At 41.7% G+C, this 27,380-nt stretch overlaps 2 protein-coding genes and 1 pseudogene across 6 annotated transcripts in view; 2 read left to right on the top strand and 1 right to left on the bottom strand.

Moving 5' to 3' along the window:
* The first annotated feature begins 288 nt into the window (after window positions 1-288).
* The window catches only part of LOC306853651 (sequestosome-1-like), a 117,831-nt gene continuing 90,739 nt past the window's right edge, over window positions 289-27,380 (top strand). The window contains exons 1-8 of one of the 2 annotated variants that reach the window (XM_079391208.1): window positions 289-808; window positions 1,162-1,257; window positions 3,342-3,670; window positions 3,782-3,923; window positions 4,581-4,661; window positions 4,797-4,975; window positions 5,851-6,055; window positions 6,151-6,743. In XM_079391208.1, coding sequence (XP_079247334.1) covers window positions 637-808; window positions 1,162-1,257; window positions 3,342-3,670; window positions 3,782-3,923; window positions 4,581-4,661; window positions 4,797-4,975; window positions 5,851-6,055; window positions 6,151-6,308 — 1,362 coding nt within the window. In that variant the 5' untranslated portion in view covers window positions 289-636 and the 3' untranslated portion in view covers window positions 6,309-6,743. Of the gene's footprint in view, window positions 809-1,161; window positions 1,258-3,341; window positions 3,671-3,781; window positions 3,924-4,580; window positions 4,662-4,796; window positions 4,976-5,850; window positions 6,056-6,150; window positions 6,744-27,380 lie in introns of those variants that run through there. The other variant, XM_079391209.1, reaches the window with a different exon arrangement.
* Window positions 6,634-14,437, bottom strand: LOC306853653 (MRN complex-interacting protein-like). 3 transcript variants are annotated; one of them, XM_079391215.1, is made up of 7 exons: window positions 14,278-14,437; window positions 13,807-13,866; window positions 12,603-12,709; window positions 8,287-8,353; window positions 8,008-8,141; window positions 7,701-7,800; window positions 6,634-7,587 (listed from the first exon to the last, which is right to left on the bottom strand). In XM_079391215.1, exons 1-7 carry the CDS (start codon window positions 14,335-14,337, stop codon window positions 6,892-6,894), a joined length of 1,224 nt encoding a protein of 407 aa, XP_079247341.1. In that variant the 5' UTR covers window positions 14,338-14,437; the 3' UTR covers window positions 6,634-6,891. The 3 variants fall into 3 exon arrangements, with proteins under 3 accessions (XP_079247341.1, XP_079247342.1, XP_079247343.1); XM_079391216.1 differs by lacking the exon at window positions 13,807-13,866; XM_079391217.1 differs by lacking the exon at window positions 13,807-13,866 and having other exon boundaries at window positions 6,636-7,587; window positions 8,008-8,138; window positions 14,278-14,426.
* Window positions 17,277-26,620, top strand: LOC306853650 (zinc-binding protein A33-like; annotated as a pseudogene). The gene is made up of 7 exons (XR_013786051.1): window positions 17,277-17,662; window positions 17,903-17,998; window positions 18,089-18,319; window positions 18,468-18,490; window positions 18,573-18,691; window positions 18,949-20,277; window positions 26,460-26,620. The product of XR_013786051.1 is annotated as a zinc-binding protein A33-like (transcript).

Here is a 27,380-nt window from a genome sequence, read left to right as displayed (position 1 = left end):
ACACAGCACACACACACACATATATTATGTAAACAAAAACTTTTATTATGGATGCGATTAATCGTTTGACAGCACTAATTTATATAAATATACATATTTAAATAAATGCATACATAAAAGCATGTGGAAAAAACTTGTAACATTGTTATTGTTGTTGTATAGCAGAAGCAAGAAAGCTTTTGTGTGACATCCCTGTCTTAAAATTAGACATTAGTGACATTCACACTATTATTACACGTTTATTATTGTCGTTTGGGACTTAAAGACACTGCTGTATTCTCTGTTCAGAGGGAATTTCCCCTCATATATTGCCAGGTCACTGCTCAGATCACTCTGTTTTGAAATACGACTCACATGATCAGAGACAACATGAACTCTGTCCTGCTGTGACGCTAGACATCCCCTCCTGCAGAGACGCGCTCGCCTCAGCTATTGGCTGATGCACCGCCAGATTTGCATATGACGCTCTCGCCTGAGCCGGATTTGCATATGACGCTGAGGCTTATATACTGGACTGTGTACTGATGCAGGAAACGCAATCTCGCGCAGCCAGCTCAGAGTCCCGTGTTCAACAAACGCATTTTCTGCTGCGCAACACATCGAGAGGATCGCTCCGAGACGCTATTTTTCGCTACAATGTCGATGACAGTGAAAGCTTACCTTCTCGGTAAGGACGACTGCAACAAGGAGATCCGCCGCTTTGCCGTGGATCAGGATGTCTCAACAAGTTTTGAGTATTTGAAGAGAAAAGTGCTCGATGTTTTCGTCGGTCTCGGGACTGCTGCGCCCTTTCAAATGTCTTATAAAGGTAAATCAATTTTTAATTATTTTTTTTATGTAGCCTATTGCTAATGCAAACATATAATAGTTGTCATTTCTTATTGTTTAATTTATCTACCTGAAATTTTATAAATGAGATTCAACAAAGAAACATACAACTTGGGCACATTTAGGAACATAAACCTCTCTAAAATGAAATATTGACAAGACTGTTACTTTGCGCATTGATACACCTCAATACGAAGTAACGTGAGCACTGTGCTATTAAATGACCATGTGTTGAATGTTATATCCAGTATTTGTACAGAGAGAAAGGAAGGGAAGGACAACAACAGCCAAAACAATAACATTAACCAGTGTTTTTCTGGACTTTGTGTCTAGATGATGATGGAGACATGATTGCTTTCTCCTCTGATGATGAGCTAATGATGGGCCTGGCTCTTGTGAAGGAGGACACTTTCCGTGTCTACATCAAGCGTAAGTAATACACAGATACTATCTGTAATATCTGTTTACATAGTTTTGTGTGGGTGTGTTATTTGCCCCCAATTTAATCCAACATAAGAATATATTATAATTTATCATCTGCTGCTTTAACGTATCTAGCATTTAGATTATTCCTTTCAAGATGGGAGGCACTGGGCATGAGTTTGTCATGTGCCTTTTAGACACAAGACACAGTACACAACAAATTCATATTTGATAAAAAAAAAAAAAAAACTTGTTAGAGATGGTAGAAACTGCTGCCCTCCACTGGAGACAGCAACAGAAAAGGCAAAGGCTCGTCATGGTTCAGATCTATTTAGCTACTCAAAATGACATTTAAGATGCATTTCATAAAGACAATAACTGTAATATATCTCTTCTATGAAGAACATCAATCTTTGAATTAAATGTATTTGTCTGGCTGGGTAGTGTAACTGTTTGGAGACTGTAAAAAAGTAATAAAGTTCTTCATAGGAAATTCAGTCCGGATCAGAATGCACAAATCAGAAGTAATTTTGTTGCCATGTAACAAGAAAACTATAAACTGGAAGTATCACAGAAAGACCAACAGACCCCGATGACTGCAGTGTAAAAAAACAAAATTGGGGCAAACCTAAAAGTTTAAGGCAACCAGCTTCAGCAGATTTTTGGGTTTTCTTACTTTCTTTTTTAAATTTATACAACGAGTTGAGAACTCAAAAATCTGCCGAAGATGGTTGCCTTAAACTTATAAGTTTGCCCCAATTTAGTTTTTTTTTTACAGTGTGGTCTGTCTGAAATCGCATACTCTATGACTAGGTACTTCTTCTGAATAAGCACTTACTTTGAGATCATTAAAAAGGTGCATTCTATATATTATGTGTGTAATCTGGCCATGCAAGTGTCCTTTGCGCCGCCATATTTTATGAAAGCTTTGCTTCTCACATGCTACCTGTTCAGAAGTCAAAGTCAGTATTCTTTATAAAAAGATGAGCTTTCTATGAAAAGCCTAGGTTAGTTCAAGCCAAATGAAGTAACCCCACAAAACTTGCTTCCTTTTTGCTTCATGGTTACACTTGACTTTTTAGGCTTTACATTTTTGTGAAATTTAAATAATGTGTACACATTTTCAGAAGTGGAAGAAACCAGCAAGGATACAAAGATTACATTTTTTAAGATGAAGGCACTTCGTACATATTTTCATAATCTTAAACATCCACTGACCCCATGAATATGAAGTAGCAGCCTGGCCATAGTGGAACTAATTAAGATGTTTTTGCAATTATTCGTGACATTCTTTTATTGGTTCTTTAGCTCATTCTTAGCATTTGAAGCCTTGAATACTATAAATTCTGTACAGGTGCATCTCAATAGATTAGAATGTCATGGAAAAGTTCATTTCAGTAATTCAACTCAAATTGTGAAACTCGTGTATTAAATAAATTCAATGCACACAGACTGAAGTAGTCTTTGGTTCTTTTAATTGTGATGATTTAGGCTCACATTTAACAAAAACCCACCAATTCACTTTCTCAACAAATTACAATACTTTATAAGACCAATAAAAAAAATAAAATTTTTAGTTAATTGTTGGCCTTCTGGAAAGTATGTTCATTTACTGTATATGTACTCAATACTTGGTAGGGGCTCTTTTTGCTTTAATTACTGCCTCAGTTTGGCGTGGCATGGAGGTGATCAGTTTGTGGCACTGCTGAGGTGGTATCAAATGTAAATATTCTAATATTTTGAGATTTTTGACTTTCATTAGCTGTAAGCTCTAATCATCAAAATTAAAAAAAAAACTTTTGAAATGTTTTACTTTACATGCAATGAATCTAAAATGTGAAAGTTTCACTTTTTGAAATAACTTATAAGAAAAAATGAACTTTTTCACGACATTCTAAATTATTGAGATGGTAAAAGCCACTTACAGGTATTACAAGCTCTTTTGATGGGAAAATTGTATGGCATTGACAATACATTCAAAGAATGTGAACAGATTCTTACGCAAGAGGCATTTGAGTGATTTAAATGTCTCCAGTGCACACAAACATCTCCAATTAATTGCAATTTTCTCATATTTCTTCCCTTTTCAGAAAGAAAGGAGCACAAACGTGATCCCTCACCTCATGGGATCCCTGGGTTCCCATTCCCACTGCCTCACTTTAACCCCCCAGGAGCTCATCCTATGGGTCCACCTCCAATGGGTCCCCCAGGAGGACCTCACATGGGGCCTCATCCTCATCACCTTCCAATGCTACACGCAGGGGTGACTTGTGACGGGTGCGAAGGACCGGTGGCTGGAACACGTTTCAAGTGCACCGTTTGCCCCGATTATGACTTGTGCTCCTCCTGCCAGGGCAAAGGCCTCCACAAGGAGCATGCTCTCCTGCCCATCTTTCACCCCTTAGCCAACATGTTTGAGGTGAATGCCTGTTTTACTGCTTTTGTGTCTGTGTGTATTGTACTACATACAATACATTTTGGTTTCCAAATGATCTGACCATACCGATTCAAGTAAATCTTTTGTGTGCAGTGGTTCCCTCGTGGGAAGTTTTTGCGTAAAATGAGACACTGCATGTGGGCAAACGCTCAAGCTCAGGCCCAAAACCAGGCTCAGCCAGGCCCATCTGGAGTCCAGCAAAACCAGGATGCTTCTGAAAACATGACAGAGAACGGTAAGACACCATCAATCAAACGGTCTAATATAAAACACTGATTGTGTCTGAAAGCTGAAGAATGCTGCCTGCGAAATAGAATAAACTCAACAGGGCTTGTGTGATCGAGTTAAAAAAAAAGTTAAAGATGAGATTGCTGGTCAGTTAGTACCTTTGTGCACAAACAGGTCAACTGCCTAAGCGTTCGGATGCAGCTAATGTCCCATTTATAGACCACTTTGGTTTGGTTGACATATGTGACCCTGGAGCCAAAAATACATTGTATGGGTCAAAATTATTGATTTTTCGTTAATGCCAAAAATCATTAGGATAAAGATCATGTTCCATGAAGATATTTTGTAAATTTCCTACCATAAATATATCAACTTAATTCTTGATTAGTAATATGCATGGCTAAGAACTTCATTTGGACAACTTTAAAGGCGATTCCAGATTTTTCAATAGTTATATCTTGGCCAAATATTGTGCAATCCTAACAAACCATACATCAATGGAAAGCTTATTTATTCAGCTTGCAGATGATGTATAAATTTCAATTTTGAAATATTGACTGGTTTTATGGTCCAGAGTCACATATGTATGAAATCTGAGCTTAGAATAATTTGTTACAATGCTGTAGACCAACTTTTCCCTGACAGAAACTATCATCATCTACAGGTGCTACTGACTCCTCCCAGGCTAATATGGAGTACCTAAAGAACATTGGAGAGGGAGTGGCGGCCATGTTGAGCCCCCTTGGTAAGTTCCCTTCTTGGGTTTATTACTGATACTTTTGGCCTTTCCCAAACATTTGCTTCTAACACCCCATCCAGATACTTCTTTGTTTGGCATGTTGCCTAACCCTTCAAAATAAAAATGCTTGTTCCTTTCCAGGCATAGATGTGGACATCGATGTTGAGCATGAGGGGAAGCGGACCAAAGTTACACCAACTCCTCCTGCCTCCAGTGGGCCACCTAGTGCTCGGAGTGAGAGTGGCTCCATAGGGCTTCTCTCCAGAGGGTCTGGTCCTGGAAACGAGGCCACTGAAGAGAGCATCAGTGAGGGAAAAAAGGTAAATCAATATTCAAGCATTTCTACGATGCCTGATAGCTGGGGTGTAGCCATCATTTCAGAAGTGAGGGGGACAGAAATCTTAAACTTTTTTTTTCTTCTCTCTTACTTTTAATTGACTAAAAAAATCAAATAAATTGCTGGACAATTACCAATAATTTGAATTATTTATTGCGTTTGTAATTTTTTCTAAATTTACCTAATTGCAGTTTTATGGTTTGTAAATATACTACTTTTTTTCATTTTTATCACATAACAAGGAAGAAAATATATTTTTAGTTTCTGTAAGCCACTGTAATAAATGCTATGTCAGTTAGCACTGCATTATTCAGATACTTTATTAGCTGGAGATGACTTGAAAAACACACATACCATATATTGTCGCAATCGTGTGCCTGTATCGTCTTTTTTTTTTATTCAGCTTAGCTACAGCGATAGCTGGATGCCTTTGTCCATAATAGGGATTTCCTGCATGCTGTAAGTTATTACTTTTATGAGTCCGTTTTGTCCTTTTGCGGGAGAGCGCCCTCTAGCTTCGAGTATGAATGAAACGCACTGCATGAGAGTGTTTAGCACTCAGTAATGTTCACATCTCATTTGGGATACGAATAAAATGCCAGGTCATGCATAGGCTATCTTTGAATTTAAATCTAGATATATTTACACTGGTCACTGAAGACCTTTACGTGAACACACTTGCCCGAAAAAGTGCGGGGGACGAATTTGTTTTATTAAATATGCCCCTGCCTGATAGTATACAGGATTGTGACATGATTGTGATTTGAGTTTTCAAAGCCAAAAAACGCAGAAGTTTAGAAGTTCGATATTAAAGGCAGAGAAGCTACATTCGGTTCACGTTCATTCCTTCTATCCTAGGGACAGAAAGACCAAGGCAGTGATGAGGAATGGACTCATCTCAGCTCTAAAGAGGTGGACCCCTCCACAGGAGAGCTGCAGTCCCTCAGGTTGAAGCAGGACGGGACAGATCTTCCAGTCCCGCTAAGTACCGACTCCAGCACAAGCGTCTCCGAGGGTCCCACTGGTCTACGTGAGGCAGCTCTCTACCCACACCTTCCTCAAGGTACAGTGCCGCGTCATTGGGCCAATGGCCAGTAGCCAATTCCAGTCCACTTCATATCAATTCAAGCATCCTAATTTTAATGTCCTCTCCCTCAGATGCAGACCCCAGGCTGGTGGAGTCAGTTTCTCAGATGCTTTCCATGGGCTTCACCGATGAGGGTGGATGGTTGACCAGACTGCTCCACACCAAGAAGTTCGACATCGGAGCTGCCCTGGATACCATCCAGTACTCCAAACCCGGCCCACAGAAGTAGAGGAGCGCAGGAATAAAGAAGACCTGGGCCATCACTAATAATGTTTGAGACTTCTGGCCTATTTTCTATTGGCAAAGTCTTTCCATACTTTTTCAATGACAAATTCTTTACGTAAATGTTATCAACAATATCAATTACTCAGGTGACTGGTACGTAGTTAAGCTCATTATTGGGCTTTTATACAAAATATATTCAGCATTTGTCATTAATATTACACCTCATGTAATAAAGATTATTTTATTATTATTTTATATGCATATTACATATAAAGGTAGAGGTCTACATTTGTATGATTTTTCTATTTGCATTTACAAAAGAAGAGTTTGTAGGCAAAGCAGAAACCTGGGGGTATTTTTATTGTTAGTTTGAATAAACAAGATGAAATCAGGTTAATGTTGCTGTAGGTCTTCTAAAATTCCTGTCCTTTCTATCCACAATAAAATACAATAAAAAGAAACAAGTTGTTTGGATTTTTATACGTGCAAGACTGTGGAGAATGGTTTAACTACCAATGAGAGAATATGGTAACATCATGCAACTTTAATTTGTGAATAGAATAGCTTTTTAAATAGAATGCAACTTCTCAAAATGTGTCGTCAAAGTCTTCATCGGTAAAGAACAGGGAGTTTATAGAAAGGCTTGAACATGGCATCTTAAACAGTGTAGGCTGTTTACAGACAGCGTTTTCAAAACTGTCTGGCTTTGAGCTGTGACTGATGTTTGGACTGGATACATTTCTATCCACACAAATATCACCAACAGACTTCTGCCTCCCTAGAGCACCACTGTCCGTCTTTCCATCTGTTGGATATCTGCACTCTTCAGAATCCACACCCATGTCTGTAAGTGCTTCTGTGAAACAAGCCACTGCTGTGTTATCACTGTAATTCGAGGAATCATGAGCTTCATAGTCATACTCTTCCTCGTCCTGCTGATCAGGGACAACTGTGAGGAATTTATCCCATTTGGAGTCCTTATTCTCAATCTTCGATTCGTCAAACTTCTGACGAGAAGAAGCAGAAGGACTGTTGCTGTGCAGGAGAAGACCTTTGGTTACCTCAACTGCTGGAGGCTTATGTGAAGAGTTACACTGCTGTTTATTTTCACCAGAGTTCTCTGCTGTGTATGTGGAACTGGAGCAGGCTGTAGGGTAACAAACAGCCTGACGGGATGATGGGAGATTTGTGCTAATGCACGGCTCCATATCACCTGACCTGCCACAGGAGAAATATGTGGAAGCCGATCCCTTACTCCACGATGATTTGAACCTCCTGTCAGCCTGCAATAGATACAAGAAGTGTTTGTGTTGGAATGGTGTTTTTTGAACAGGGCATCTTAGCACACGAGTCTTTATACTGTTGCAGATGTGTTAAAGTGAATTGAGTGGCTTACCTGATACGGCCGTCTCTTAAACCCAGAACAACCCGTCCATGACTCCTCATCCTCACAGTTATTTTCAAAAGACTTTGAAGTGGAGATTTTCTTCCTTTTCCTGTTCAGAAAAAGAGATGATATTACATTAGTATTTGTTCACATGATTAATAAAAAAGCTGTTTGGCAATATGAAAATACAAGACTTTTTCATGATTCCTTTGTGCTAAGATTCTTTATTAATAATTAAAATCTTTAAAAACCACAGTAGATTGCCTTATGAACAGATTAAATGCTTTTATTGGCAAGTATGAATGTTGTGTGGTACCTGGTTCCTTGGCTTCTGAATCTGTGTCTTTCTGTATAAACATTCACATCTTCTTCCTCATCTTCATGTCCATTTGGACCCTCAGCTGTTTGATCAGTGTATTTACTCCAGCGGCTGACTTGATCCACTTCCTGCTACAAGGAGAGGACGCTTATGAGGCCAGTGTTGTTGGCAAACGTATTGATTCTCAATTGATCTACAGGTGACTTCTCGATTTCTCTCTGCATGATAACCATTAACTCAGCAGACAAAAGAACTGATTGGACATTGGTGCTTTACCTCTGATTCAGGATTTTGATCCAGACTTTCATGAACATCTTCGTTTTCATAGTTTTCATCCGATTCTCTTTAAAACATTGTTAGTCAAAGGGTCAATGACATAATGCTCACTTTTTGCAACATTAATTTACTCAAAATGCATTGCATAAAAATGCAACTCATACATGGAGTGACTTGAATATATGTCTCCTATGATGGGCTTGTTTTGAATTTTGGTATTGAAATTCAGTTTTATATTTTTGGGGTGACAAAAATGGCAGGGCGATACAACTACACTGATTTCATAAAATTATTAAATTCTTGAAAAAAGAAATGTGCAAGTTGCTTACACAACTTTTACAAATATAATCATTAGGCTATGTGCATATTTAACCCCAAAAATGGCAAAACCATAAAGAGATCTCAGAAAATAAATGTATTGCTATTTTCCATTCTCCTGGGACTCAAATAATACAATTTCATGATTGATTTCAAAACTTGACTTGACTTGGAATAAAGACCTAATGTCGGTGTCTTTTTAAAGAAGACACAGCAAATTATTCCTAAAGTGAAAGTATTTAAAAAAAAATAAAGTATAAAAAAAGTTTTATCAGTTTAAGTTTACAGTAAAGGTAATGTAGTATACTAATTTGTTTTCAAATAAATATTTTATAATATACGTTGGACCACTAGGTTACACCCAAACTCTATTGAATTTTTCTGATGCAGTTTTCTGTCACAAATCAATCATTTTCTGTCACAATAATCACTTCTATTACAAAAACAGTCACCAAATATGAAACCTTGACTGTCAGATCTTTCCAACGATATGAGTTGTCAAGATTACAAAAAGATTAGATTTTCTAAAACATAAGCCACAAAATCACAGTCTAATAAATATATATATATATATATATATATATATATATATAAAATGTATGTGTGTGTGTTTACATCTTGATTTATACTCCTAAAAGGGCAACGTATCCCCTGAGATACAAACATTTAGAGACAAAAAGATGTAAGCATTTAATTCATGAAATTTCAATGTAAATCCAAGAAGCTAATGCTGAACAACAGCTTTTTAAACAGGTAAGTCCCCTCCAACATGTGTACATACACTCCCCTCCAAAAGTATTAGGACAGTGAGGCCAATTCCTTTATTTTAGCTGTAGACTGAAAACATTTGGGTTTGACATCAAAAGATGAATATCAGACCAGAGATTTACATGCCGGCTTTTATTTCCATGTATTTACATCTGGATCTGACACACAACTTGTCTTAGAAGATATCACCTTTTGTTCGAACCCACCCATTTTTCATGCGAGCAAAAGCATTGGAACATGTGACTGACAGGTGTGTGTTGTTGCCCAGGTGTGTCCTATCACAATGGTTATTCAAACAATAATTAGCACTGAATGTCTACGCTCAGTTTCAGATTTGGGTTTTGCCTGTTCAAACTGCATTTACAGGTCCTTCTCAAAAAATTTGCATATTGTGATAAAGTTCATTATTTTCTGTAATGTACTGATAAACATTAGACTTTCATATATTTTAGATTCATTACAACACAACTGAAGTAGTTCAAGCCTTTTATTGTTTTAATATTGATGATTTTGGCATACAGCTCATGAAAACCCAAAATTCCTATCTCAGAAAATTAGCATATTTCATCCGACCAATAAAAGAAAAGTGTTTTTAATACAAAAAAAGTCAACCTTCAAATAATTATGTTCAGTTATGCACTCAATACATGGTCGGGAATCCTTTTGCAGAAATGACTGCTTCAATGCGGCGTGGCATGGAGGCAAGCAGCCTGTGGCACTGCTGAGGTGTTATGGAGGCCCAGGATGCTTCGATAGCGGCCTTAAGCTCATCCAGAGTGTCGGGTCTTGCGTCTCTCAACTTTCTCTTCACAATATCCCACAGATTCTCTATGGGGTTCAGGTCAGGAGAGTTGGCAGGCCAATTGAGCACAGTAATACCATGGTCAGTAAACCATTTACCAGTGGTTTTGGCACTGTGAGCAGGTGCCAGGTCGTGCTGAAAAATGAAATCTTCATCTCCATAAAGCTTTTCAGCAGATGGAAGCATGAAGTGCTCCAAAATCTCCTGATAGCCAGCTGCATTGACCCTGCTCTTGATAAAACACAGTGGACCAACACCAGCATCACTGACTGTGGGTACTTGACACTGGACTTCAGGCATTTTGGCATTTCCCTCTCCCCAGTCTTCCTCCAGACTCTGGCACCTTGATTTCCGAATGACATGCAAAATTTGCTTTCATCCACTGAGCAACAGTCCAGTGCTGCTTCTCTGTAGCCCAGGTCAGGCGCTTCTGCCGCTGTTTCTGGTTCAAAAGTGGCTTGACCTGGGGAATGCGGCACCTGTAGCCCATTTCCTGCACACGCCTGTACACGGTGGCTCTGGATGTTTCTACTCCAGACTCAGTCCACTGCTTCCGCAGGTCCCCCAAGGTCTGGAATCGGTCCTTCTCCACAATCTTCCTCAGGGTCCGGTCACCTCTTCTCGTTGTGATGCGTTTTCTGCCACACTTTTTCCTTCCCACAGACTTCCCACTGAGGTGCCTTGATACAGCACTCTGGGAACAGCCTATTCGTTCAGAAATGTCTTTCTGTGTCTTACCCTCTTGCTTGAGGGTGTCAATGATGGCCTTCTGGACAGCAGTCAGGTCGGCAGTCTTACCCATGATTGCGGTTTTGAGTAATGAACCAGGCTGGGAGCTTTTAAAAGCCTCAGGAATCTTTTGCAGGTGTTTAGAGTTAATTAGTTGATTCAGATGATTAGGTTAATAGCTCGTTTAGAGAACCTTTTCATGATATGCTAATTGTTTGAGATAGGAATTTTGGGTTTTCATGAGCTGTATGCCAAAATCATCAATATTAAAACAATAAAAGGCTTGAACTACTTCAGTTGTGTTGTAATGAATCTAAAATATATGAAAGTCTAATGTTTATCAGTACATTACAGAAAATAATGAACTTTATCACAATATGCTAATTTTTTGAGAAGGACCTGTATAGTTAAGAGGTGTAACATACATGAAAACCAGAGAGCTGTCTATGGGTGAAAAACAAGCAATTGTGAAGCTGAAAGAAGGAAAATCAATCAGAGCCTTTGCACACACATTGGATATAGCCTTTTCAACCATTTGGAGTGTCCTGAAGAAGAAAGAAGCCACTGGTGTACTAAGTAACAGACATCGAACAGGTAGACCAAGGAAAACATCTGCAGTTGATGACCGAAACATTGTGAGAGCTGTCAGGAAAGACCCTAAAACAACTGCAAGTGTGATCAGCAACAACCTCCAGAGGGCAGGAGAAGGAGAAGAGATCACAATCTACTGTTCGCAGAAGACTTCATGAACAAAAGTACAGAGGCTACACCAGAAGATGCAAACCACTCATTAGCAAGAAGAATAGGAAGGCCAGGCTGGAATTTGCCAAAAAGTACAGAGATGAGCCTCAAAAATTCTGGAACAAAGTTTTATGGACTGATGAGACAAAGATTAACCTTTACCAAAGTGACGGAAAGGCTAAAGTTTGGAGAAAGAAAGGATCTGCTCATGATCCCAAACATACAAGTTCATCTGTGAAACGCACTGGAGGTAATGTCATGGCTTGGGCTTGCATGGCTTCTTCTGTGGCGGGCTCATTAATCTTCATTGATGATGTAACATGATGGCAGCAGCAAAATGAACTCAGAAGTCTACAGAAACATTTTGTCTGCCAATTTAAAGAAAGATGCAACCAAACTTCTAGGGAGACCCTTCATCATGCAGCAAGATAATGACCAAAAACACACTGCCAAAACAACAAAGGAGTTCATCAGGGGCTCACATGAAAAAATGGGTGGCTTCAAACAAAAGGTGATATCTTCTAAGACAAGTTGTGTGTCAGATCCAGATGTAAATACATGGAAATAAAAGCCAGCATGTAAATCTCTGGTCTGATATTCATCTTTTGAATATTCATCAGTCTACAGCTAAAATAAAGGAATTGGCCTCACTGTCCCAATACTTTTGGAGGGGACTCAGGGGAGTGTATGTGAACTAGACCAACTTTTATCAGAGGGTGAGTAGATTTCCCACTACAGGCGGGCAAACAGGTTTAAATGCTTCCTGTAAGCTAAACAAGGAATATAGAAACAAAGTAACAAAGTAAATATCACAACACTATTATTTCACAACAAACACCCTTTCCCCACAGCTTCTCAAATGTTTGTATCCCCCAGGATACGTCGCTCCTTTTAGGGTTAAGGTTTCAGGACTTTTTGAAACTTAAAGAGACTGTGGCACTCCTGACGGTCTGCTCACTGCTGAGACGGCAGCTCTTCACTGTTCCCCTCCAGCATCTGTCCTCGCAGAGCATTCAGCTTCTGGACATGCCTTCTGCAGTCAGCTGCGCCGCCTCGACCAAACTCCTGCACACAACACATCAAACAGCCGTGACTGCCAGTGCTGCCAACTATTTTTCAATAGGGAAGTTGCTAAAGGAAGGTTGATTTGTTGCTAAAAGTTGCTAAATGACGTTGCGACATCAAATCTCAGCAAAAAATACATTTTATATGATAATTTAGATTGGCTCGTAAAATACAAATGCATAATATAACATTAAAATGTAAATAACTGTTTTTAAATACATTACATTTTCAAAAACGTACACGTTTTTGAATAACAAGTTTTTTTATTAGCTAGTAAAAAAGTAAAACTACACATTCTGAACAGTTATAGATTTAAGCAGTGTATTAGTACATTACATTTACATTTAGTCTTTTAGCAGACGCTTTTATCCAAAGCGACTTACAAATGAGGACAATAGAAACAATCAAAACCAACAAAAGAGCAGCAACATGCAAGTGCCATGACAAGTCTTGGTTGGCCTATCGCAGTACACATAAAAAGGTTTTTTTTTTTTTAAAGAAAACAAGAACCCTAGTGTTTTATTTACTAGTAGTTAGTGTGCTACACTTCAAGAAAAGTCTGTAAAATAGGGCACAATCTACTGTTAATATGAAGGAATTCTCTGTATTGACTTCTCCACAGGATTTTACCTGAATTTTTAATTACGTATTGTATTTTGTGTTTTTGGGTTACAGCAGATAAAGGATAATGTCCTGGAAAATTACTAGTACCTTTTCCATTTTTCTAGATATTTTTCTTACTGTGTACCAACTGATCAACAAGCACAAGCTACCAAAGTGTATCATAAATGAACAATTATTAAATTATGATTTTTTTTTTACTATTATTATTAAATTAAACCATTGCAAACAGCAGCTACCTTAATTCAAGTAATGTGTGCACTACTAGGCATCTTTGTTTGTCTCTTTTTGTGTAATTTAAATGGTAAATGTTCCTTTTTATCATTTGAGTCACTTATCAAAAGTTGCCAAATACATTTTCAAAATAGCTAAATGTGTTGCTAGGTGCTTTTGGAAGAAAAAGTTGCATGGGCAGAAAAGTTGCTAAATTTAGCAACACAATTGCTAAGTTGGACACTGGACTGATTCAGTTTGACCTTAATCAATGACTGCTTCTCGCCGCACACTTTACAAGTCCATTTCTCACTCTTCTTCACCTAGAAGAGAAAAACAATCGCCTGATTCAACTCGACATTCATCTGGATATTAGGTACAGCAACAACAAAAAAAAAAAAAAAATTAAAAGTAACAAAGTCATATTGGGATAATTAGACGGTTGATGTGATACAAATATCATTTATTGACGTTTTGTTGACGCATCAACTGAAAACAGCATTAGCCAAAAGATCTCGGTTCAATAGATGAATTAAAATATATAGTCAATCCAAACCTAATATGTACACAATCTGAATACAAGGGGAGAGAAGCTGACATTAATTTTAAATAACGTTAAGTGGATTACTAAGAGTGATTTATGTCAAGCGTTTGTGATTTAACAGCTAAGATAACATTACAACAGACACAAAACGGTTTAATTTTGAACTAAAAAAGATATAAGAAAGAGTTACCTGCTGTACTTGAAATGTTTGGCAGGAAAAACATCTCAGTACATGAAACTCTTGAACCATGTTGGGTAGTTTTTACAGTCCGGAGAATAAAAGTAAATGTATTTCGTTTCTGTTTGCCGCCGGCGCCCACAGTCTTCTTCTTCTACGGTAGTTCTTCCTCGCGCACAGCGCCTCTAGAGGAGATATGAGGCATAATAACATCTGTGTGTATCTGACGGAATTAGCAAATATGACATTCATTTGGATTTTAATGAGCACATCTCAAGACAAAATAGCTTTTAGCTGAATTATGGGTCTTTCAAAGAGCGAGGACCACTTCATATGTCTTCACACCTACAAATCAAAATAATGTGCATCCAATTTTTAAGAACATTAAACAAAAATTAAATTCATGGTTAAAGAGAGATCTGTCACTAAAAGGAAGAATATTATTATCCAAAACTGAAGGGTTGTCAGGTTTAGTGTATACAGCTCTTGCATCTTGTCTTTCTGTTGCACTGTGGAGCTTCTGTCACTAAAACAAATTCCTCGTGTAAACATACTTGGCCAATAAAGCTCATTCTGATTCTGACAAACCATCAACCATTAAAAATTGGTTCACTGTGGTGTGTTTTTGGGACATATTCCATTAGGATTTATTGGTTTTATCAAGACACCAACCGAAGGCGACTAATTACCAGTAGAGACCAACAGACACCATTACAGTATCCATTCAAACCAGTAAAACCATTACAAATTCTGTAAAGGTTTCTATTGGGGGTTTTCAGCAAGGTAGTTTGATTCTCAGTTTATTTAGTCCGGTGGATGATATCACAAATAAAGTGAAACTACATTCAGTCTCTGTCAGTGCTCGAATTGAATCAAGTCTTATGGGGGGTCCCCACCATCAGACTTTTTTTTTTTTTTTTGGTGGGGGTGGGGGTTAGTCTCGCAATATACAATTTATACAAAATAAACAATATATTTGATCATAATATGCATAACTATATACTATTTAATAGGGCTGTAACGTCCCAGTCGATTAGTCGATTAATTGGTCGATATGGTCTGGTTCGACCAAAAATCTGATTGGTCGATTTTTTGCCGCGCTCATTTCATCAGTTTGGCCGCGCTCATTTCATCAGGTGGAAAGCACTAATTGCTAATGGGGGTGTTTTCAGAGCACCCCTGTTTCACAGGTAACAGTCTGTTTTCAGAACACCCCCATTGTTTTCACTTTTTTTGGATTAGCCCAACCCACTGGAGAAGAGAGACAGATAAGTAGGCTTTAGAAGGTTTGATGCTGAATATTATTTATTTAATAACAAGCTAGTGTAAAAACAAGAAGCTGTCTCCTTCCAAAGAACCAGTGTTAATTTTGTTAACGAAGAGGACGACGAAAAATATTCGTTAACGAACCTTTTTTCTGTGACTAAGACGAGAAGTTGACGAGATAAAATTAATATCTGATGATAAAAACTATGACGAAATGTATGCGCGTCTTCTTTAACGAGACGAGACGGGACTAAAATGTTATTTGAGGACTACCGGACATTCAAAATACATCCTATAGGCTAAATTGACTGTCTTGTCTTTTAAAATGTGCGTCCCTGTCTCTGGATCGCAATCAGATGAGGGGCGTTTGTATATCTCACAGTATGGCAGCCGCAGTGGGCGGATACGCTACCAAAACGCAAACTAGCGATCTGAAACAATGGCCTCAGCAACTGAATGGTTATAGGGATAGGGTGACCAGACATCCCGTTTTTCCCAGGAGTCACAATTCGTTGTTGATTAACTTAAAGTTAGCGGAATCACTCTGATAGAAGTGCTCCACTTTCTCAGTTCTCACACAGCGCGCGATCAGTTCTCAGTTCTCACAATATTGCGCAATTGCGCTGTGCCCACTGTTTGTGATAGTTTTGAGCCTAAGATGCTTTATTTTTCAGTTATGCACTTTATTTGGTTTCTGCTCTTGTTTGTTTAATAAATATTCTTTTTTTATTAAAGTGGACGCGCCTTTTGTGTTTATTAAGAGTAAAAGCTTTAAGTCTATTCGTGTCTCAGCCGCGAAGCTGAGCTCTTATGTTCAGCCTCGCTCTGTGCGAGCTGCGCAGAGCGGCTGAAATTATAGTGTCTGACAGTTATACTTATAACATATGACAAAAATAATTTTCTAAATTATGTTGCACATTCCTCAAAAGTTCTTGTGATATCACTAGTTGACAACATAGTACTGTTTTCAGAAATCACAGGCTATGATATTGCGCAGGTGCATCTGATGCACCGCTGTCAGAGACGACAGACTCGTGTGTCAGACTCATTTCAGTGCAAAATAATTAGGTCAAAAACGATTTAATATACTGCAAATAGCCTATTAGTTTTTTATGTTTATTTATAATTAATTTAGGCAGACAACAAGGCTACCAAGTACTGAGCACAGTGCGTATCTAATTAATGTAACGTACGTTTTTTTTTCTCCACAACGTCATTTTTAGTCGATTTTTAGTCGAAAGTTTCAGGACTTCAGTCGACCAAGATTTTCTTTGGTTGATTACAGCCCTACTATTTAATGTTGCATAACAAAGAGAGATAAGCTACTATTCTTCTTTTAAATGGCTTACTCCAAGTAAAAATGTCTGAGGGACCCCCCTAAGTCTATTTTTTACTTCTTATGGGGGGTCCCTAATGCCTTATGGGGGGTCCCGGATCCCCCCAGCCCCCCTTCAATTCGAGCAGTGGTCTCTGTTCAGAAGCTCAAAAAACCATCAGAAACTCCACCCTTCTTTACCTTTAACCTTTACCCTACCAGGAAGTGAGTATCTTATGATTTCTCTTTTACATATCATACTGGAAGCTAAAGAGTGAGTGTTGTGGAGATCAGAGGAAGACACTATAAATGAGGATTTTGGAGAAGTGAATTGAACAGAATAGGTTTGATTTTGATTGTAATTGTTATTTACTTTTCAAAGTAAAGTTCAGAAAGTGAAAGTAAATTGTAGATCGTTGCAGAAGAGGAAATGGATTCAAAATCTGTGGAAGAGCTTTCTTGTCCCGTGTGCTGTGAAATCTTCAAGATCCTGTTCTTCTGTCCTGTAGTCACAGTATTTGTAAAGAGTGTCTTCAACAGTTCTGGAAGACCAAGAAAACTCAGGAGTGTCCCGTCTGCAGAAGAAGATCCTCAAGAGCAGAGCCTCCACGTAATCTAGCATTAAAAAACTTGTGTGATTCACTGATAAAAGAGAGACATTCATCAGGATCTGAGGAGATCTGCAGTTTACACAGTGAGAAACTCAAACTCTTCTGTCTGGAGGACAAACAGCCGGTGTGTTTAGTGTGCAGAGACTCAGAGAAACATGTCAATCACACATTCAGACCCATCAGAGAAGTGCTTTCATCTCACAAGGTATGATCAGAAAATGTCTGTCATTGCATATGCTAAGCAGTGCTTTGCTAGTAATATTTGTTATATGTTTATCCTTTACAAGTTAAATAATTAAAAAATATACGTCCAGCAAATTTTAGGCACAAATGGGCCTGTTTCATGAGAATGACCATACGTCATACTGTTGACACTCGCTATGAAAACTTCCAAACATGATAAAGCTCTTAGCTTAGTTTAACAGATTTCCATCTTAACTTGTAGGAGGAGCTGAATACAGCACTGACATCTTTACAAAACAAGCTCAAACATGCAGAAAAAATGAAAGCAGAGTGTGATAAAACAGTGCAACACATCAAGGTGAGGATACGGAGTAAAGAGTTGATGATGGACATTAGTGGAGTGAGTGTTAAAGCAGAGCTGACTGAAGTGAATGTGATGTGATTTCAGTCTCAAGCTGAGCACACAGAGCGTCAGATTAAAGAGGAGTTTGAGAAGATTCATCAGTTTCTCAGAGATGAAGAAGCAGCTACAATCACTGCACTGAGAGAGGAAGAGGAGCAGAAGCAGCAGATGATGAAGGAGAAGCTGGAGGAGATGAACAGACACATCTCAGCTCTTTCTCACACAATCAAAGACACGGAGGAGATGATGAAAGCCAGCAACGTCTGCTTTCTGAAGGTGACGACTGAATTCAGCTTCATTGTTTCTGCACAAAACAACTTACCAATTACCTAGAGATGCTGATTAACAATGAGAAAATGAACTGTTATGATTAAGTTAAGTCTTATATGTTATTAAAATGTTTTTCAAACTCTCTATTTTCCAGGAGTTGAGCATCACGATGGAAAGGTAAGTGGAGCTGCTGGTGTTTCTTCTCTCAGTGGATCTGAACTCAAATCCTCTGCAGTTCTGATCCTGAATGTTCTTCCAGAGTCCAGATCTCCCAGCCGGATCCACAGATGAGTTCAGGAGCTTTGATTCATGTGCCACATTACTTGAGTAACCTGCGGTTCAGAGTCTGGAAGAAGATGCAGGAGACTCTCAAACACAGTGAGCCTAATAAATCTGACATCAGTACAAAATATGAAATAGTTAAGAAACAAAGACAGACAGACCAACATTTGATAAAAATACATCTAAAAATCACTTTAAGTACTATCTGAACTGTATTTCATCAGATCTTACAGCAAACTCATAATGACGACAAAACACAGTCTGTTCCTCATGGTGTATGTTTATGTATTAGGTTTACTTTTCTAATATAACATCATATTTTATCCTCTAATCTGATTTTATTATCTTTGCAGCTCCATTGACTCTAGATCCAAACACAGCATATCGTCGCCTCACACTCTCTGCTGATCTGACCAGTGTGTCGTACAGTGATGTACGTCAAAATCTTCCTGATAATCCAGAGAGGTTTGATGAGTATCCATGTGTTCTGGGTTCTGAGGGCTTTAACTCAGGAGCACACTGCTGGGATGTGGAGGTTGGAGACAATACATACTGGAGTGCTGGAATAACCACAGCATCAAACCAAAGGAAGGGAAAGGTTTTCTTTAACACTAATGTCTGGCGTGTGGGGTACATGGACAGCAAATACAGCTCACAATCCCCAGATCAACCCTTCACTCGTTTCACAGTTAAAGAGAAGCTGCAGCGTGTGAGAGTTCAGCTGGACTGTGACAGAGGAAAGGTGTCCTTCTCTGATCCTCTAACTAACATCTGTCTGTGTTCATTCACAACAACCTTCACAGAGACGGTCTTTCCATTCTTATATAATCACTGCACAGCTTCCCCTCTGAGGATCTTACCAGTTAAACTGATTGTAACAACAGAAAATCACAGTTAAATCTCATTCTGCTTTTAGATCAGTTAAAGTACAAGAATTTGTTGTTTTCATTGTTTTGCATTTTATGGTTCAATAACACTGTAATCAAAGGAAAAGGGTCTCGTTCATAAATAAAAAATCTACTCAAACTGTTGTTCAAGCTACTCTAAAACATTTTTTTACATTTCTTATGGATATTCTGTATTAGGGGAGCTAATGGATATTAAACAATACATATCTGAATATATGAAATTATATTTTTAAAGTTTTTAAGGTAAAAAAAACCCAAACAGAAGAAGCAACAGATTTTTTTATTGTATTATCGAAAAAGAAAAAAATGTAGGACAGGTCTTGGTTCTATTCATCTGTTACTAACTGGATTTTGATTGATTTTTGTATTTGATAAAGATTACTATAAAGATTGTGTTGTATATTTTGTAATGTTGTAAGTGTTGTGTTTTGTAGGTCCAGATATTTTAAAGATGCTTCACTATTGTGTAAGGCCCATCCACAAACAATTATGAATATAAAATAAGTTATTGATTAATCTTCATGCTTAAAAAATGGTACAATTAAATTTCATATACACGCTAAGAATAGTTTGAATATCAACTAAGTCAAGTAACTAGCTTATTTCATATTTTAGCTTGTCATCATTTTGACAAATGTTTTAATTTGTCACTTCTGACATGCCTGATCAGAAATTTGAATATGAATATACAGGTCCAAGATCCCAAACAAATGGGATCACAATCACCATTATGGTGACTTCAAATCGATATTGTAGCAATTAAGCATTTGCTTAGTTATCACCAAAGGTCTGTTTTGTTGTAGATCATTAAACCTTTATGCTGTCTTTATGCAGTTTATCTGAAATCATGTGAGGTACTTTTGTGTGCAAACGTTGCTTGCAAAATCATTGCCTTATAGAGCAGCTAGCTTTCAGACACAGCCAGTATTTCCTGGAGGCCTACACATCGTTGAACTTTTACTAATCAAACTCCTGTAGATCTAAACATTCTCTGTATTCATTTATGGTCACCGTGTTTTTGTCCAGTAACACATGTTCCTTGATCAACATTACTGTCCAAAAATATAGACTTAACCCCGTCCCTACCCCTACCCATAATTTATTTCTAAAATCAGAGGGAAATGTAGAAATTGTGCATCAGTGTGCTCTGGGTACCAAAAATATCAAAACCTAGCATTGGTGGAAGGATGAGTGCAGGTCAGCGCAGGGAACTGATTCCCATAATGCATACCTTTTTGGAATTCATTATAATCAGATTTAATAGAAACAGGTCTGGAGTTAACCTAGTAAATACTGTCTCATCAATAAAGTTAAAGAAGTTACTTATAAAGTCATTCATTTGATCGCAAATTCACAAATTTGGCAGGAAGACTACATACGTCTTTTGTAACTTTAAGAATCCATAAAACACTTATTTTATGAATGTGTATCTACCCAAATGTTTTGGACTGATATTAATTTAAATTTACAACATTAAAGATTTGACTGTCTGCTAAAGATATAGTTCCCTTTCAGGAACGTCGAGCTGCGTCGGAGACGCTATGGGAACGCTCTCAGCATCATTCCGCTCTGAATATCGTATGCAATCAGTCCAATAGAAAGGGCGAAGCGTCACGGGCGGGGTGACGTCACGACCAGGAAGTATATAAGCACGTGAGGCGGCGCCCGTGTTAGCTTTCTGTCATTCAGCAAGCGCTCTGTGTGTGTGTCAGTCCAATCTGTCTTGTGAGTCTTATTTACTGTTGTTTGTCCTGAGTGAAAGTGACAAGAATGCCTAAAGCTAAGACCAAGGCAGGGGGTGATCTCAGATCACGCTATAGGTTGTGTGTTAGTCCTTGCCCGCGCTACATTACGGGTGAGGACACACATGATCTGTGCGTGGTCTGCCTGGGTGCGGAGCATGTGGCAGCGGCTCTCGAGGGAGCCGTTTGCCCGCACTGTGAGTGGCTCTCGCTGCGCACACTCCGCACCCGGAGGGCTCTCTTTGAGAAGGGAGCCTTTGTGAGCGTCCCACGCGGTGCTGGCCCCGCTTTTGCCGAGGCAGAGCGGCGGCTGCACTCGTGGGGTTCACAGGCTGATTTGGCAGACGAGAGTGAGACGGGAATTTCCCTATCTCCTCCCGTAACCGCCAGATCTGGTGCCCCGTCTCTTGAGGGAGCGGTTCCTTCCTCTCGAGGCGAGGGCTCGGAGCTCCGTCTCTCGTCCTCTGAGGAGGCTGAGGCGTCGAGCGCCGACGAGGGTTCGCCGCCCACACCCCAGTACGAGGAGCTTTTAGAGGTGGTTACTAGGGCAGTGGCCAAGCTTGACATCAGTTGGCCCCCCGAAAAATCAACAAAGCCGCAGCCAAGTTTATTAGATGAGCGTTTTCTGCGCTCGTGGCAACTACCTCACCGCAGGAGCCTTCCATTTTTCCCCGATCTCCACGCTGAGGTGTCGAGATCGTGGTCGAGACCGTTCTCGTCCCGCCCGTTCGTCCCCGCATCATATTATTATGGCAATGTGCGGGACCTGGACGTGTGCGGGTACAGGACGATGCCACGGGTTGAACGGACGCTTGCGAGCTATCTGTCCCCGCTCACGGCGTCGTCCTTGAAGGCTCCTACCCTGCCTACTAAGCCTCTGCGCACGACTTCATCCTTAGTGGGCAGGGGGTATGCGGCAGCATGGCGGTGTTACAGGCGTACCAGGCCGAACTGCTGAGAGAGTTAGATGAGGGCGGCGAGGTTAGGCCAGAAGATATTTCTGAGCTGAGGAAGACCGCTGATCTTGCCCTCCGCGCTACCAAGGAGTCGGCCCGTGCTATCGGCCGCTCCATGGCAGCTATGGTGGCAACGGAGAGGCATTTGTGGCTGACCCTGTCTGGGATAAAGGAGAAAGACAGGGTCTGCCTCATGGACGCCCCGCTTCAGCCTTCTGGTCTGTTCGGCGACGCAGTCAGCTTGGTCGTCGACAGATTTCAGGAGGCTCGTAAGCAGGCGGAGGCGTTTCAGCGGTTTCTCCCTCGCCGATCTCTAACTCGGGGGACTGCTGGGCGGGAGCAGTCCCCTCCGCATACCAGCTCCTCGTACCGGGCTGCGCAGAAGCAGAGCGTGGCCACTCGTGCTCCCCCGCGGCGGGGCTGAGCGCGGCGGCGCTCTGCGCCGAGTACCTCGAAGCCAAAGGCTGATCTTCGGGATACCCTTATGGCTAGGAGGTCCTCGGCACACAAGTCCTGATGGGCGTGCTCCAGGACTTCGGAGGGCGGCCCCTACTGGGGTGGAGCGGCTTACACCGCGGTACCCGGTGACCGTCTCCCCTCGGTGTTCTCCGGGGATCTGTCTGCCAACCCTGCAGCTCCAGGGCACAGCAGATCCCAGCGAGTGCTTTTCTCAGAATTCCCCGCCGGTAGTGTCTGCGGGCCTGAGAACCTCGCCTCAAGCGCCAGAGACCGCGTCTTCCTCCGGAGAGCCGCAGCAAGGCAGTGGTCTGGCCATATCTCTAACACCAGAGGTCAGTCTCGAGAGACTGATTCCCTTAGTAGATCATCTGGCGGCCTGGCAGCGGCTGCCAGACGTGTCTCTTTGGGTCCTGCGGACGGTAGAGCGTGGTTATTCCATCCAGTTCGATGGCCCACCTCCGCCGTTCAACGGGGTTTGCGTGACTACGGTCCGCCCCGAGCAGGCTCTGGTTCTGGAACAAGAAGTCGAGAATTTAGTGAGGAAGGAAGCCATCGAGTTGGTTCCTCCTCACGAGACTCGCGCCGGCTTCTACAGCCGATACTTCATTGTTCCAAAGAAGGATGGAGGGCTGAGGCCCATATTGGATCTGCGAGCTCTGAACCGCTCAGTCAGAAAGCTGAAGTTCAAGATGCTTACAGTCAGGCAGATTATATCTCAGATCAGGTCCGAGGACTGGTTTGTCTCGATAGATCTCAAAGATGCCTATTTCTATATATCCATCCTTCCCTCTCACAGGAAGTTCCTGAGGTTCGCTTTCGGGGGCAAAGCGTATCAGTATCGGGTTCTTCCTTTCGGCCTAGCACTCTCACCCCGCACTTTCACCAAGTGTGTGGATGCGGCACTGGTCCCGTTGCGACTGCAGGGCATCCGCATACTCAATTACATCGACGATTGGTTGATTCTCGCTCAGACAGAGCAGTTGGCGGTTCAGCATCGAGATGTCGTTCTCGCCCACATGAGAGAGCTGGGGTTGAGACTCAACGCCAAGAAAAGTGTGCTGTCTCCAGTTCAGAGAACCACTTATCTAGGCGTGGTGTGGGATTCGACCACGATGCAGGCATGTTTGACCCCTGCTCGGATCGAGTCGATCCTCACGGCAGTCAGGAGAGTGCGTCAAGGCCAGCCATTCACTGTCAAGCAGTTTCAGAGGCTGCTAGGGCTTATGGCAGCAGCGTCCAGCGTGATTCCTTCTGGCCTGCTGTACATGAGGCCCCTACAGTGGTGGCTCAAGAACAGAGGGATCTCCTTGAGGGGAGACTCGCTCCGCGCTGTCAAAGTGTCACGCCGTGGGTTCCGTGCCTTAGACATGTGGAGAGATCCTCAGTTCTTGGTTCAGGGCCCGGTGCTGGGAGCTCCGTGTCGCCGTGTCTCGCTAGCGACGGACGCATCCCTCACCGGTTGGGGTGCGGTCATGAGTGGCCACCCTGCCCGTGGTCTGTGGAGTCGACGCCACCTATCGTGGCATATCAACCGGCTAGAGATCCTAGCTGTGTTCCGTGCGATCAAGCACTTCCTCCCGGACCTAAGAGACTGGTGCGCACCGACAGCACGGCAGTAGTCTCGTATATCAACCGCCAAGGAGGTCTGAGGTCGCGCCCCTTGTACAAGCTGGCGCACCAGATCCTGGTGTGGGCCCAGGGCAAGCTCCTATCCTTGAGAGCTGTTCACATCCCTGGGCATCTCAACGTGGGAGCAGACGTTCTGTCGAGGCAGGGGCTGAGGCCCGGGGAATGAATGCTTCACCCAGAGGGGGTGAAGCAGATCTGGAAGGTCTTTGGCCAGGCACAGGTGGACCTCTTCGCCACTCGAGAGTCAGCGCAATGTCCCCTCTGGTTCTCTCTAGCTCCGCCAGCCCCGCTGGGTCTGGACGCTATGGTGCAGACGTGGCCGAGGCTGCGTCTGTACGCCTTCCCCCCGATCGTTTTGCTCCCGGGAGTTCTGGAGAGAGTGCGCCGGGACGCGGTCAGTCTACTGCTAGTAGCGCCGTTCTGGCCGGGCCGAGTATGGTTCTCGGACCTGATTGCTCTTCTCGACGGCACTCCGTGGCCGGTGCCTGTCAGAAGAGATCTCCTCTCACAGGCAGGGGGCACCATTGTGCACCCCCGCCCGGCGCTATGGAAGCTGTGGGTTTGGCCTCTGAGGGGGCGCAACTCGTAGCTTCCGGTCTGTCAACTGAGGTTGTTGAGACCCTCCTTCAATCCAGAGCTCCCTCTACGAAGAAACTGTATGCCCTGAAGTGGAAACTCTTCACTTCCTGGTGCGGAGACCGCCAATTTGACCCAGTTAACTGCCCAGTTGGTACAGTGCTGGAGTTCCTGCAGGCCCGGTTCTCCGCAGGGTTAACCCACTCCACGATCAAGGTCTACGTGGCTGCTATTTCGTCATACCACGCCCTTATCGATGGCCAGTCAGTGGGCAGACAACCCCTGGTAGTACGTTTCCTCCGCGGTGCGCTGAGGCTGAAGCCTCCGGTGCGACCACGAGTCCCTACGTGGGACTTGGCTGTGGTATTGGAGGCTCTGAGTAGGGCGCCTTTCGAGCCTCTTGAGGAGATAACTGATAGACTCCTCACTATCAAGACTGTCTTCCTGTTGGCCATCACCTCTCTGAGGAGGGTGGGGGATCTTCAGGCTCTTTCCTCGGCCCCTTCTCACATTGACTTTGCGCCCGGCATGGCGAAAGTATTTCTCTACCCCCGTCCGGGGTACCTTCCTAAAGTCCCGACAGTCGTACCACAGCCGGTCGTACTGCAGGCCTTCTGTCCTCCTCCCTTCAGGGAGCCTGACCAGGAGAAGCACCACTGTGTGTGCCCAGTGCGAGCACTGGGCGCATACATCCACAGAGCTGCCCTGTGGAGAAAGACGGACCAGTTGCTGGTATGCTATGGTCCGCCTAAGTGGGGTCTTCCTGCTACGAAGCCCACTCTTAGTAGGTGGATAGTGGATGCTGTTAACCTTGCTTACGAGGCCTCTGGGCTTGCCCATCCGCTGGCAGTCAGAGCGCACTCAACTAGAGGTATGGCGGCCTCAAAGGCCCTTTGGGCAGGTGTCCCAATACGGGACATCTGCGTCGCTGCTGGATGGTCCACACCCCTGACCTTTGCGAGGTTTTACAACCTTGATCTCCGAGCCACTCCAGGCTCCTCTGTCCTTTTGTCCTGACACAGACAGGGACTTGTCAGTATGGAGGCGTTGGTATAGCGTTCCCATAGCGTCTCCGACGCAGCTCGACGTTCCTGAAAGGGAACGACCTAGGTTACGTATGTAACCCAGGTTCCCTAAGGGAACGAGAGCTGCGTCTCGCAGCCATACTTCCGGCATCCCTGCCAGCGCTTGCTTCATGACATGGAGCTAACGCGGGCGCCGCCTCACGTGCTTATATACTTCCTGGTCGTGACGTCACCCCGCCCGTGACGCTTCGCCCTTTCTATTGGACTGATTGCATACGATATTCAGAGCGGAATGACGCTGAGAGCGTTCCCATAGCGTCTCCGACGCAGCTCTCGTTCCCTTAGGGAACCTGGGTTACATACGTAACCTAGGTCGTTTTCTTGTATATAAATAAGAGTTTGGAGCAAAATGTGGTAATTATTTAATAATTATATATGGGAAATACCATATACACAAACAAAAATGGACTAATAATAAACCGAACATTATTTTTTTTTAAAATTGAACTCAAGCATTACATCGAAGCCTTAAAAGATCTAAGAAATAAAAAAGCAAAAAGGGTGTATAGAATTTTTGGATCCTTTTCTTTTGGAAATTTCTTGTTATTCCCTGTATTCATTCATTCTCTTTCTTTCTTTCCTTTGATGCTATTATGGATGTAATTGATAATAGATGAATATACTGTGATCCTCTATATATGTATTTTATGTTACTGTTCTTGTGCAATACAAAAAAAATGTATATGTGCACAATTGCTCACTCTTCTGTGTAAAAGATGAGAGAGAGAGTAGTATACTTTATGTCAGAATTATTGATTTATTACCCTCATAAAAATTCCACCCCCTCCCATAACTGGACACCTGTTTGGACACCTGTTTTGTACACCCCCCAGCCCCCGTCTAAGCGGCCATCTTATTGACCTTATAGTGAACTTAAGAATTTATGACAATGTGTTTGTGTGTGTGTGTGTGTGTGTGGGGCCAATGTTATGTGGTTTAAACTTTAAATGATGAAACTGTGTTAAATGGGGTAAAGGGAAGTTTTTATTAAAGTGTTTTCACATACATATCAAGAAAAAACATCAAACATGTACGTAAAACGTACAAAGACTGTTTATTTCCTTACAAGTGGAGACTAGTGTTGTTAAAACAGGAAAAACGTAGAAAATAAAACAAAAAGCATTAGATACACTATCTTTCCTATCTTAAAACTAGTTTGTTTGACAAAGTTAAATAGAAGAAGTGAGCGCGTTCGTTTAAACCTACGTTGCGGTTTTTAAAAAGTTTTGAGTTTATAACAGATACAAAGTTAAATAATATAGAATCCTACCATGGTACGCGTGTTTTTCCCCTACAAGTGGAGACTAGTGTTGTTAAAACAGTTTTAGGAAAAACTAAAACAAACAAAAAAGCATTAGATACACTATTTTTCCTATCATTAGAATTTAAAACTAGTTCGTTTGACAAAGTTAAATAAATAGAAGAGTTGC

Source organism: Barbus barbus (assembly GCF_936440315.1).
Source record: "Barbus barbus genome assembly, chromosome: 33".
Classification (NCBI taxonomy): Eukaryota; Metazoa; Chordata; class Actinopteri; order Cypriniformes; family Cyprinidae; genus Barbus; species Barbus barbus.
This window is presented reverse-complemented; position numbering and strand designations above follow the sequence as displayed.

Excerpts from the sequence above, each read along its gene's own strand:
- LOC306853653 (XM_079391215.1), bottom strand. The coding sequence starts at position 14,337 with ATGGTTCAAGAGTTTCATGTACTGAGATGTTTTTCCTGCCAAACATTT. Across the intron at positions 8,142-8,286 it reads ATCAAAATCCTGAATCAGAG|CAGGAAGTGGATCAAGTCAG; the intron begins GTAAAGCACCAA and ends CTCTCCTTGTAG. Across the intron at positions 7,801-8,007 it reads TTCAGAAGCCAAGGAACCAG|GAAAAGGAAGAAAATCTCCA; the intron begins GTACCACACAAC and ends TTTTCTGAACAG.